The following is a 13738-nucleotide window of genomic DNA, read 5'->3' as shown; positions in this document are numbered from 1 at the left end:
CTTTAAAAGTTGAACTCATAGGATTTAAATTATGGATCCGCCTATGATATTACTTTCTAGTTTCTAAATATGTAGATCCGATCCCATAACTTTACAAGCATTCAGAAAAGGGGGAAAAAGAAAGATTGGCCTTCTAAAGTGAATATTCTCACGTTCCTGGTTTTCCTTTTGGTGATAAAGGAAGAATTATGCTATATAAAATGCAATTATTCAATCCCCAAATATTTTATAAAGCTATAAAGTTGTCATGACATTCATAAATCACAGGTGTATGTGTTTTCTTCCTTTATTCTAGATCATTCGTAACCCCCTCCCCCCCCCCCCCGCGGTTCAATAACAATACTATATATAGACCTAGTTTATTAGTGGTCTCTTCACTCTTAATTTCCAGTGATCTTGATCATCTCCCTCTCTCTAAGTACACAGTGACCCATAATACAAAGAGATGGCTGGCTTTAAGAAATTGTTTGCAACTGTTTTCCTTGTGCTGATGCTGGTTTTTGCCACTGGTATTTTCTTTTACTTCTTGTTTGGTTTTTTATTTTAGAACTAGGGTTATATATATTGGCTCAGAAATGTTTGTCGTAGTGATGTTTAGATAGCTAGCTAGATTTACTAAAAATAGGTACTATATTTCATATGATGGTATTTTGATAAAATAGAATTTAACAAAGAACTAAAGACTTTTAATTAACACATATAAAAATATTCTTATAACTTGTGGTTTAAGAAGATGTGTTGTTAGGATAAAAAAAGAATCTATTTGAACCAAACTAAAAAAATTCATAAATGTGTCATTTTTCTTGAAACAAAACAAAAAAAGGTGTCATAGAGTGTATAATTTTTGTAAGTACTTTATAAAATCAAGAATAAAGAAAATGGCCTGTTCTTTTGTCATGCTTTCTATCAATTGTACAAAAATATGCCAAGTTTCAAACGCACAAGTGGTAAAACTCTTTTAAGATTTACGTATATACACTACACTCATAGTGTAAATTATTTTTATATTATCACAGTAGTATTTTAACATGTGGTAATAGATCGTCTTTCTCATTTTCAACTAATTAATTTCACTTATATATTATGAATAATTATGTAACGATATTTTTTTAGATAACGTGATATACAGTATAAAAATTCAGTTGCATGTATCATAGCTACTGATATTTCTTGGATGATTTGTACAGAGATGGGAACAATGGTGGCTGACGCAAGGACTTGTGAGTCCCAAAGCCACAGATTCAAGGGTCCATGTGTAAGGAAGAGCAACTGTGCTGCTGTTTGTCAGACAGAGGGCTTTCATGCCGGCCATTGCCGGGGCATCCGCCGCCGTTGCTTCTGCACCAAACACTGTTAAGATCCAATGTGATCCGATCTTTTTTCGGATCGATCTTGCGTATAACATCGGAGCTTAGTACTTCAGGCTGTCGTTTATTGTTTTTTGTAGAGTGTTTCTGAGGAATGATGTGTCCTTTCTTTTCGTTGTCATAAAATAAGAAAAAATATCAAGTGTACTCAGGAACTGATCTTTCGGATTTTGAAATTTGATGGGTTTTTTTGTGTGAATTATTATAAGCCATTTTTTGTTGGAAATGTTTGTCCATATCGTAAAGTAACTTGTTTAAGATCTCCTGTTTGGTTTAACAACTGGAGAACTCGATAATCATAAAATCTAATTAAGAATATAAGAATCTTATCCATCCACCACAATACTTGCGTATTTGGTGGTTCGTGCTATAATTCACAAAATCTGCTCATAATCTATGGAGGTTTGAAAATGTAATATATCAAATCAATTCTAAAGTTTACCTATCTTATTATGCTCACAGTTCGTGTTTGCAGCTAACTCAAGATAATTAGGGGTGGAGCTAGCCAATCGAGTACGGGTTCAGCTGAACCCGGTCGCTCTGGTCCAATTCATGTATTTGTCTTAAAAATTTATTGGATATGTACAAATTATTAATTTAGAACCTAGTAACTTAAAATGATTAGAAACCTGAACTCATAAGCTTCAAATCCTCGCTCCGCCTCTGATTATATAATTAATTAAGTGTAAAAGTACTAAATATATATAAACTGAAGATTAATATAATCAGTATTGTTTTGATAAAAAAAATGAGTGGTGTGAGGTTTTAAATTTTCCATCATATTTAATTTAGTATGCTAAAACAAGTTTTCACACAATTGAGGCACGTGTTATTTTATTGCCATTATTAACTGATCATGACTACTACTATGAAATTGGAAGTGAAAAATATGGACTTTTAATGGTAACAACTAACATAAGTTCACCATGCAGCATATATTACAATTTACAAAGCCAAGAATAGGTTTTAATTTCCTGGTCTTGCTTCGACTTTCTTTTCTATTTTGAGTCCCTCACATTATAATAACTCCAAGACTAACGAAAAAGGGATGTTAAAACTAGATTCTAATGAACCTACTTCCAGATAAATAAGACTTGTAAAATTCCGAAAAAAAATAATTTTTTTTTTCAAGTGACAATAACATTTGAAAATTAGAGTTGTGTTTGGACATAAATATAAGGGGTTGTTTTTGAATTTTTGTGAATGATCTCAATGAAAATTTTGAGAAACAACTTTTTAAAATTTTTCAAATTTTTGAAAAATTTCAAAATTCATCTTCAAGTGAAAAATTAAAATTTTCTGGCCAAACATTGATTTCGAAAAAAAAGTGAAAAAAATTTCATGACCAAAAGCTCAAAATGTCAAATGGATCAATTTGTAAGAAAGAAAATTTCAACATAATGCGTACGAACTTACTACTTAAATACATGGTACTCCTTGTTAAAAGTTTTAAACTGTATTAAGTTTTACTTATTCTCCTATTTGGCTTGTCTTGTGTAGAAATGAAAAGGAAAAAAAAATGAAAGTTGGTTCCTCCCCTACTACAACAAAATATAAAAAATAGTTGTACTTTCCTTTCCCGCCTATCCAAGCAAGAAAGGGAAAATCTCACTTTATATTCATTAAGCCCAAACTATTTAACTTATAATACTTAAGCCTAAACTATTTACTTTTCTTATATATGCGGTTCAGACTATTTATCCGGCCCACTTATTAGCTATTTATCTTCACATTTGAAGTACAGAATGTTAAAACATTCAGCTACATTTTTGCAAAGTTACTTGGTAGCTATTACAATCTGATAACTAAATAATTTGATCTTTCTTTATTTAAGTAGCACATACGATTACTAAATATACTAAGTTTACGAGATCTGACTTTTATGTGTGTATGAAGACCCAACATTGTTGAGCTTGAAGTTCCTTAATTTGAAATTTTGTTTTGAAGATTTATTTTTTGATTTGATGTGGGTGCAATAAAATATTGCTTATAGTACATTCGAGTAAGCTTTCTGGAGTTGAATTTTTATATGTAGTTGAATATCCACCATTGTTGGGCTAGAAGCCCTTGCATTTAAAATTTTTATTTTGATGATTTCTTGTTTGATTTAAAGTGGGTGTTATTAAGTATTGCTTATAGCACCTTCTGAAAATTCATACTAAAATTTGATCGTAGTTGGAGCTTAATGAGATCGAATTTTTCAGCTGAAAATCAAAGAAGAACACAGTTACCCAACAATATATCGATATGGTATACAATATTCTATAGGAGTATATAGATATATTGCAATAGTATACTATAGTATACAATATACTTCAATTGTATACCATAATAATCGAAGAAAAACACAATTACCTAACAGTATACCACTACGGTATACAATATATTGTAGGAGTATATAGTAATTCTGCAACAGTATACTGCTATAGTATATAATATAACGTAACGATATACTATAATAATATGCAATATACTGTAACAGTATATTGTAATAGTATACATTATACTATAATAGTATACTTTCACAATATAATATACTATAATAGTATACTTCTATGATGACCCCAAAGGTCATCACTTATTTTAGAAATGAATTCTGCGTTTTGAGGAATTAAAAACCTCTTTCAATATCACCTCGATTTGTGGTACAGTCCGGGCGCGTAGCCGAAAAGCTAATATGTGAAAATCTGTGAAAAAATGATGAATTTTGACTTTAAAATGAATTAATTTGACTTCGATCAATATTTTGGATAAACGGACCCGGACCCGTGATTTGAAAGTCCTAGAGGGTCCGTAGGAAAATATGGGACTTGGGCGTATGTCCGGAATCGAATTCCGAGGTCCTAAGCCCGAGAAATAAATTTTTGAAAGAAATTGTTTTGCTGAATTAATTATGAGTTTTGAAAGTGAAATGTGTTTGAAACCATTGGTATCGGGCCCGTATGTTGGTTCCAGGGCCCGGTACAGGTCTTATATATGATTTGAGTCGAGCCTGTGAAAATTGGTAAGAAACGGATTTGAAATGATGTGAATCGGACCCTATTTGAGAAATTTGGCAAATTTGAAGTTCTTAAGAAATTCCATGATTTTGATGCTAAATTCATAAGTTGTTGATGTTATTTTGGTGATTTGAATGCACGAAGAGTCCGTATGATGTTTTTAGGTTGGTGTGCATGTTTGGTTTAAAGCCCCGAGGGCTCGGGTGAGTTTTGGATAGGCCACGGGGTGGAATTTGGACTTGAGAAATTGCAGACTTCAGTTGTTGCATTGCAGGCCTGCAGGCTTCGCATTTGCGAAGCGTGGCTCGCAAATGTGAAGGCTTTGTCGTAAATGCGAACAATAGCCCAAGCTAGCTTACATCGCAAATGCGAGGGATTGATCGCAAATGCGATCCCCCAGTTTTAGCCAGACGTCGCAAATGCGACACATTGTTCGCAATTCCTACTTCGCAAATGCGAACTTAGCAGAAGTCTGATTTCGCAATTGCGACATCTGCAACCTGCAATTTTATAACTTAGCCGAAAATCTTTCATTTTTCAAACTCTTTCAAAACCAAAACACTCTTGGGCGATTTTTCAAAGACAACTTTTCTTCCAAATCGATTGTAAGTTAATTTTAACTCGTTTTCTTCGATCATTAACATCTTTTCACATGATTTCAACTCAAAATCAATGGTTTTCATGGGGGAAATTGGGTGTTTTGGGTAGAACCTAGGTTTTTCAAAAATTGGGGATTTGGACCTCGATTTGAGGTCCGATTTCAAAACAAATTATATATTTGAGTTCGTGGGGGAATGGGTAATCGGGTTTCGGTTCGAACCTCGGGTTTTGACCATGTGGGCCCGGGGGCAATTTTTGACTTTTGGGTAAAACTTTGAAAAACTCATTTTCATGCATTAAAATTGATTCATTTAGCGTTTATTGATGTAATTAAGTAACTTGTGGCTAGATACGAGCGAATTGGTGGTGGAATCAAGAGGTAAAGTGATAGTAGAGACTTGAACTGTGTTCGTGGCATCGAGGTAAGTGTTTGGTCTAACCTTAGCTTGAGGGATTAGGAGTTGTGTCTTATTTGTTACGTGTTAATTGTGGAGTACGACGTATAGGCATGGTGACGAGTATCTATACAATGGTGTCAAGCATGCCTGTGAGTCTTGTATTTTAATTGTTATGACTCCGTTGTAGTTATCGCGCTTCATATGTTATTATCATTATTGTTCCCTTGCCGGGATGTTATTATCATTATTGTTCCCTTGCCGAGATGTTATTATCATTATTGTTCCCTTGCCGGGATGTTGTCTTGATATTATTATTCCCTTGCCGGGATATTATTGAAATATAATTGTTCCCTTGCCGGGATTCTTTTATGATTGTTGTTGATTTGTAAGTGGGATCGGGTAGGACGCCGCCACGGAAATATATGAAATGGGAGCGGGTTGCACGCCTGCAACAAGATATATGAAATGGGAGCGGGTTGCACGCCTGCAACGAGATATATGAAATGGGAGCGGGCTGCTCGCCTGTAACGAGATATGTGAAATGGGAGCGGGCTGCACGCCTGCAACGAGATATGTGAAATGGGATCGGGTTGCACGCCTGCAACGAGATATATGAAATGGGATCGGGTTGCACACCTGCAATGAGATACATGAAATGGGATCGGGTTGCACGCCTGCAACGAGATGTGAAATGAAAGTGAACTCTGCATTTGTTTTCCCTATCCTTGTTAGTAATTAGATTTTGGTTTATTTATGTTCCTCTTGATATTTTGTTGTTATCTGTTACTCTCCGCAGCATATTCCCCCCCCCCCCAATTTCAATTGTGATTATCTACTTTTATTTCCGATGTATATAATTTAACTGCACATGTTTATTTGGTAGTCTGGTCCTAGCCTCGTCACTACTTCGCCGAGGTTAGGCTAGGCACTTACCAGCACATGGGGTCGGTTGTGTTGATACTACACTCTGCACTCTTTTGTGCAGTTCCCAGTGTTGTAGACTTCGGACCGTAGTGAGGTTGCTGCCTTCAGTCCAACAAGCGACCCGAGGTAGTCCTGCAGGCATCCGCGGGCCTCGGCGTCACCTCCTATCTTTCCTTTATCCTGTTTCTTTTACTTATTTCAGAGACAGTGATCTTTTTTTTTTCTTCAGACTTTGTATGTAGTATTCTTAGACCGTCTGTAAAACTGTGACACCAAATTCTGGGTAGAGTTATATTTAGACTTCCGTAGTTTGTATTAATAGTAATTATCAGATTTTGTCTCCCGCTTAATTATTTCCGCTATTGGCATGATATCTACTCATCATTGATAATGGTTTAAAACTACAAAAGGTTAAATAATTAGAATAATTTGGCGTGCCTAGCTTTCACCAGTAGGCGCCATCACGGCTTTCGAGGGTGAAAAATCTGGGTCGTGACAAGTTGGTATCAGAGCTCTAGGTTACATGGGTCTCACAGTTCACAGACAAGCTTAGTAGAGTCTAGGGGATCGGTACGGAGACGTTTGTATTTATCCCCCAGAGGCTACAGAGTTAGGAAAAACTTCACATCTATTCTTTCCTGTCGTGCGATTTTGTTCTCTCAATGCTAAATTGAAACCTCTACTCTTGTCCTTTCACGAGTGGCGAGGTCACGTACCGCTTCTCAGCCGAACAGCAGCACAGACCGGTGTTAGATCAGCTACATTTTCGAAGGCTTTATGGAGGTTGGATAGGTTTCACCAAGCTCTTCGCTACCACTTTCAGCGGTGCATCTTCTGAGGATCCCCAAGATTATCTAGACAGTTGTCATGAGGTTTTCAGGAACATGGGGATAGTGGAGACCAATGGGTTCGATTTTGCTACTTTTCGCTTGTCTGGATCCGCCAAGACTTGGTGGAGAGATTATTGCTTGTCTAGACCAGCCGGATCACCAGCTTTGACTTCGGAGCAGTTTACTCAGCTATTTCTGGAGAAGTTTCTCCCCATCACTCAGAGAGATCTATCGGAGGCAGTTTGAGCTTCTCCAGCAGGGTTCTATGACTGTTACTCAGTATGAGACCAGATTCATCGACTTGGCCCATCATGCTCTTATCATACTTCCCACCGAGAGAAATAGGGTGAGGAGGTTCATTGAGGGACTTATCCATCCTGTTTGACTTCAAATGGCCAAGGAGACGGGGAGTGAGATTTCTTTTCAGGAGGCGGCCAATGTGGCCAGGAGAGTTGAGATGGTTCTATCGTAAGGAGGCGGTCAGGGGTCTGACAAGAGGCCTCGTCATTCAAGAAGATTTAGTGGTAGATCGTTTGGAGGCAGGGATTCGTATGGTAGAGGCCATCCTCCTAGGCCTTTTTAGTCAGCACTTCAGGTTTCTCACGGTGCTTCAGGCGGCCGTGGTTCTCATATGCAGTATTCTAATCAGCAGACCTACAGTGCACCACCAGCTCCTATCAGTGCACCGCCACTTCAGAGTTTCCAGGGTCGTCAACCCCAGCAGCCGAGGGCTTGTTTTACTTGTGGCGACACGAGTCACATTGCTAGATATTGCCCTCGAGTACCGAATAGTTCTCAGCAGCAGGGTTCCCGTGCCATGGTTCAGGCACCGAGTGTTCCACAACCCGCCCAGCCAGCTAGAGGTGGGGGTAGAGGTGCTAGAGGTGGAGGTAGAGGTATTAGAGGTGGAGCTCAGGCCACTAGAGGTGGAGGCCAGCCAGTAGTAGGTCGTCCTAGAAATGTAGTTCTGGGTGGTAGGGCCCAGCCCCGATGTTATGCTCTTCCAGCCAGGCCCGAGGCTGAGACTTCTGATGCAGTTATCACATGTATTGTTCTGGTTTGTAGTAGAGATGCTTCAGTTTTATTTGATCCAGGCTCTACGTACTCCTATATGTCATCTTATTTTGCACCGTATCTGGTCATGCCTAGTGATTCTTTGAGCACTCATGTTTATGTGTCTACACCGGTGGGTGATTCTATTGTGGTAGATCGAGTTTATCATTCATGTGTAGTTGTGATTGGGGGTCTTGAGACTCGTGTAGATTTGCTTCTTCTGGATGTAAGCACGTGATTTTTGCCCTATATGAGAATCACTCCCAAAAAATCCAAAATAAAATAATTTTTCTTTGCGTGCAATTTTGTGACATTTTGGATAATTATTTGTATTTGTCTGTGCATGTTTATTTGTTTAAATTAATAAAAATATTAAAATATGTCGCATTTCTGTTTTAGTATTTATTTAAGTTTGTTTACAAAAATGAGAAAATCATAAAAATAAATGTACGTTGCATTTTTAGCATTCAAACGTCTAAATTGTGCGATTTTGTCGTTAATTGCTATTTAAATGTGCGATAATTATTTTTATAGTTAATTAGTTTTTTTATATAAGATAATTTAGTTTATAATTTAATTTAGAATTTTAGTTTTTATTAATTAGGAAGTAAAAGAAAAGAGAGCAAAAATACAAAAAAAAAATCGGATTGGGCCACTTCTTCAAATTTCAACCCCAGGCCCAAAAAATACCCAACCTTCCCCATGACCCGGTCCATTTTAAACCAGGTCGACCCAGTCCATAACCCAACACCCCTATTATCTTACATTTCACAAAAAAAAATAAAAACAAAAACAAAAAAAACCCTAAAACCTAAAAACTAACCTAAAGCTACCCGCCCCCCCCTCTTCTTCTTCCTCTCTTTCTCCTCCTACCCCAAGCTCCTCCCATGGCAGTCCTTCCCCCTCACACCCCTGCCCCCTCACATCAACACACACACAACACAGCCACCCTCACCCCCACGACATCCCCTCGCTGCCATTGCTGCGTTTTCAAGTTCGTCGAGCAACCTCTCCGCCACCATTGTTGCTCGTAGCTGCTTCTCCTCCTGTTGTTGCGTCGTCTTCTCCATTCGTGTTGCTGCTACTGCTTCGTGTTGCTGCTTATGCTTCTGCATGTGTCGTCCAAACAGACCTCGCTGCTTCCGCCTTCATCTTCTTCGTCAAGCTCGAGCTTGAGCTCGACACCCATGGCTGTGTCGTCTTCTTCTTCAGCTGCTGCCCATGGCAGCTTCGTACTGCTGCTCATCGTCTTCTTCTTCAGCTGCTGCTCGCTGCATCTTCTCCATTCCGTGCTGCTGCTACTGTTTTGTGCTGCTGCTCCTTCATCTTCGTTTCTTTCGCCATGGCTGCCATCGCAGCTTGTCGCTTCGTCGTCTTCAAGTCCGTTTATGTCAAAGTTTTGTTGGTTTCGTTTAAAGTTCGTTCGATGTTCGTCGTTGGTCATTTACGGTTAGTTGGTTTAAGTTTTATTTCGTCCGTAATTTGTTTGATATTTTCAGATTTGAAATTAGTATAAGTTTTTGGCGCATATTTAATAACGCGTAGTCTTTTGGCGCATATTTAATAAGGTTATTTTCTTAAATATGGGTGTGCATTTATGTAGTCCAAATCCCGATCTTGACGAAGTCAAAATGCGTCAACAAATCACGTGTACACTGGTTGTGACGTGGTTCGAGATGCATTTTCACGACGTTGCAATTCTTGTATAAAATAATAATAAGAATAATGATAAAAGCGGTTTAATGCTAAATTTGCATATAAGTTCTTATTTGTTTAAAAAAATCAGATAAACAAGCCGAATATGACAGTTGAGCGACCGTGCTAGAACCACGGAATTCGGGAATGCCTAACACCTTCTCCTGGGTTAACAGAATTCCTTATCCGGATTTTTGGTTCGCAGACTGTAATATGGAGTCATTCTTTTCCTCGATTCGGGATTAAATTGGTGACTTGGGACACCCTAAATCTCCCAAGTGGCGACTCTGAAATAAATAAATAAATCCCGTTTCGATTGTCCTTTAATTGGAAAAAACTCCTTATACCCTCGCGGGGGCGGAAAAAGGAGGTGTGACAACTCTGGCGACTCTGCTGGGGACTCAAACCCAGAACCACTGGTTCAGGGTTAGAAATCGAGCTTATAATAAATTGTTATGTTTAGCTTTATCTGATTTTTACATGTTTGAGCCTAATGTGTTAAATGCTGCTTTTACCGCTTTGATATTATTTGACTGTATATATAAAATGTGCCGAACCCTTCTCTATTCACCTCCGGGGATGTGCTCGCTGGTCGAGACTCCCTATTCTGTTAGTGTCAATACCTGAAATAAGAAAGAGGTCGGACAAGTTACAAAGCCGGACGATCCCGCGGGTCCCCGGTACGTAGCCCCCTCTTCGACTTGAGTTGTCCGCTCGGGTACACAGTCTAGAACAAATTCCCAGGTTATGAACCTAGAATAACTCAGCTTCATGCCGGATCCCTAGTAGGAACTTTTGTTTGCATCACGTGCATTTGACTTTGGAGGCTCAACACAGGGGTTGGGTCTGTTTAGGACAGGTGTACCAAAAAATGAAAATGACCATCCTGATGCATCTTACTTGCTGCTACTTGCGCATTTATTTGATTCAGACTTGTGTGCTGACCGACTTTTGAATATCAGGAATATTGTGAAATTGAAGAAAAAAAGAAATAGCGGTTAGGGAATTGATTGTTTATTTTTGAAAAAAATCCAATACCCGAATACCGTCAAAACTTTGCCGAAATTTTGAGAAAATGAAAAAAATGTCTTATTAGTTAGTTTTATTAAAAGCGAAGGAAAAATAGAAAAAAAAGAGTCGTTGTTCTGTCTTATTTTTCAAAAAAAAAATAGAAAAGGAAAATAGTTTGTCTTCCCCCGAAAAATGACAATGAAAAAGAGTCTTACTTTTAAAATAGTTTTTTATTTGTTTCTGAAAATGCCAAAATGAAAATGAAAAGAGTCGTGCTTTGAAAGTGGTTTTGTTATTTGCTACTGAAAATGAAAAAAAATCATGTTTTAAAATAGTTCAGTTAATATCCCGAACTACGCGGGTTTGATTCTCACCGGATGTGAGATACGTAGGCAACCCTCATCGGGTCCAACCTCTCCTTTTGCTAAAATAGTCCAAAAAAAATGTGTCAAAAGAAGTCGGGTGACGTTGTTTTGTCAAAACATAGTCGGATGTTCCCGAAAGGGATACCGGAAGGCTGACTTTGCATAAACAACCACCTTTGTGTCATTTTTTAGATTTGGTCCAGTTGACCCACACAGCCTTCGAAGCTTCGTCCCTGAGGCGCTGAAAGGCCGTGTTTGCAATATCGGATTTTTATTTTAATTTGAAAAAAAAGTGTCAAAATCTTAATTTTTGTCATAAATGAGTCGGGTGATGCCGCTTTTGTCAACACATAGACGAATGTTCCCGAATGGGACGCCGGAAGGCTGACTTTGCATAAACAGCCACCTTTGGGTCATTTTTTAGATTTTTGACCGATTGACCCACACAGCCTTAAAATTTGCATCCCCGAGGCGCTGAAAGGCCGTGTTTGCAAAACCAGGTCTCTTATTTCATTTTTGAGAAAAAGTCAGCATGCAAGTGAATGCCGATTGGATTTTGGTCAAAATAAGCCGAGCCAGCTTCGGCAATGTATTAAACCGTTCTTGCCGAGACAGCCTTAGAGTATCTTTCAGTTGTTGAAAGGCTATTTTCGTAAAAGAACGGACAGGTTTGTAAAGTGTCATAAAATAATCCTCCCCGGCCTCAAAATTCATGTGAAATTTGGAAGGGGCCACATTTGCAAAAATAACCGTTTGGTTGCATTCGTCAAACGGAGAAAGGGAGCTGGCCTTTTGTTTTTGAGTTTGTAAATCTTTTGATTAGAATATGTGGGTTGTTTGATTTTCGAGTTTGTAGGTCATCTTTAAACCTTTGAAACCCAGTTTGTTTTATTATGAAAATTGATAAAGAAAAAAAATATTTCATTGCTGTTACCTTTCATTTTGTCCGAACTACGCAAGGTCTGATTCATGTGGGGTCATGATACGTAGACAATCTCCATAAGATTCGACCACGACAAAAAAGAAAAAAAAATGAAAAAAAGAATGAAAAAAAAATGAAAAAAGAATGGAAAAAAAATGAAAAAAAATGAAAAAAAATGAAAAAAAAAAAAGAAAAAAAAGGAAAAAAGATGTTGTTAATAATGGGGACCGACTGAGTCCATTCTAACCTGTTTTGTTTTGAATCGCAAGGAAAGTTAAGGTGGTTGGTTTGTGGTAAGCCGGACAATGACACCCAGAACATCGCGCAGAATCTTTTACCCGCACATCATGATGCACATTTTGCGGGGATCAGGCCTGATAGCAGAAGCACTCAAATCCTATGGGGGACTTGTTGACTAAGGTTGATGATATTGAAGCTGGTAATGGTCTTGGCAGTATTGATGCGAAGCTCAGTGGCTAAGATGCTAGTTTTGATAAAGTGGGAGGGCGCTCCGTTCCTTGGTTAGCAAGAGAGAAGCTTGTGGTGGCTTATTTTGTTGTCATTTCTATTGTCCGGATTATTCTTAGGATTGTAATACGGATGTTGTCTTGTGTCAAACCTTCCTATCTGTCCATTTTTGTCATAGCGATTTGTTTATGTTTTGTCCAGTGTGTTTTAGGATTTTATTCTGGTCTGTTTTGTTTGTTTTTGTTATTCAAACCATTTCACCGGTAGTCTAATACAAAATCCGGTCTTTTATTATTTCCATTCATCTTTTTGTTTATTCCTTTTATCATTATTGTTCAGCGCCTATTCTAGTGATATGACATGCGCACACAGTTTGGGCCTAATCTTAAAAGTTAATCATAAAACCCCGGAAAGGTGATCAGACCATTTAAAGGAAATAAGGACGGTTGAGATTATTCGGAGCTCGAGTCATATGGAACTAGGGCAAGTAAAACACAAAGAAAACCGTTTAAAAGCAAGATTCGCCAAATTGGCATGAGGGTCGTTCATGATAATGAGAGTGAGAGTGTTGCCCAACGGTGCTTTAGAAATGACAAATGAAAAGCAAATGTTGAATATAATTGTCAAGTCCAGCACCATCAGAAGAGACTATAAATCTATGTTCAATTGTGTTGTTTGCACTTGGCATGTTTGAAGACTGGAATGACGAAGGCATTTTGTTCTGCTATCTAAACACTTTATCCTTCGTTACCCCTTTCGAGCCTTATTTATTTTTCTTTCATACCCCTCGTTCGGAATCAGTAGCAACGACTAGAAAACGCAAGCATGGCAGGTAACCAAAAAAAGGAAGAAAAAGAAAACAACAAAACGAAAAAAAGAGAAAAGAAAGAAAAAAGAAAAGAAAAATGAAAACAAAAAAAAAACAAAAGAAAGTCAGAAGAAAACAGAGGAATTGGGAACTACGTTTGACCTGATTCCTCAAAGAGGATACGTAGGCGCTTCACGGCTCGGTCATAGGGTGCATAGTGTGCATGGTGTGCATGGTGTAATAAAAAGTAAAAAAAAAATAATAAATAAATAATCCCCAAGCAAGAAACTGGGGCAAG

General features: G+C 38.0%; 1 protein-coding gene across 1 annotated transcript; it reads left to right on the top strand.

Annotated features, from left to right (window-relative positions):
- Window positions 1–388: 388 nt before the first annotated feature.
- LOC107797614 (defensin J1-2) lies at window positions 389–1584 on the top strand. The gene is made up of 2 exons (XM_016620513.2): window positions 389–509; window positions 1188–1584. Exons 1-2 carry the CDS (start codon window positions 446–448, stop codon window positions 1355–1357), a joined length of 234 nt encoding a protein of 77 aa, XP_016475999.1. The 5' UTR covers window positions 389–445; the 3' UTR covers window positions 1358–1584.
- The last annotated feature ends 12154 nt before the right edge of the window (window positions 1585–13738 follow it).

Source organism: Nicotiana tabacum, chromosome 16 (genome assembly GCF_000715075.1).
Source record: "Nicotiana tabacum cultivar K326 chromosome 16, ASM71507v2, whole genome shotgun sequence".
Taxonomy (NCBI): Eukaryota; Viridiplantae; Streptophyta; class Magnoliopsida; order Solanales; family Solanaceae; genus Nicotiana; species Nicotiana tabacum.
This window is presented reverse-complemented; position numbering and strand designations above follow the sequence as displayed.

What these genes read in the sequence shown, in the direction of transcription:
- LOC107797614 (XM_016620513.2), top strand. Translation starts at nt 446, where the DNA reads ATGGCTGGCTTTAAGAAATTGTTTGCAACTGTTTTCCTTGTGCTGATG. An exon ending in GATGCTGGTTTTTGCCACTG is followed by an intron (nt 510 to 1,187) that starts GTATTTTCTTTT and finishes TGATTTGTACAG; the next exon opens with AGATGGGAACAATGGTGGCT.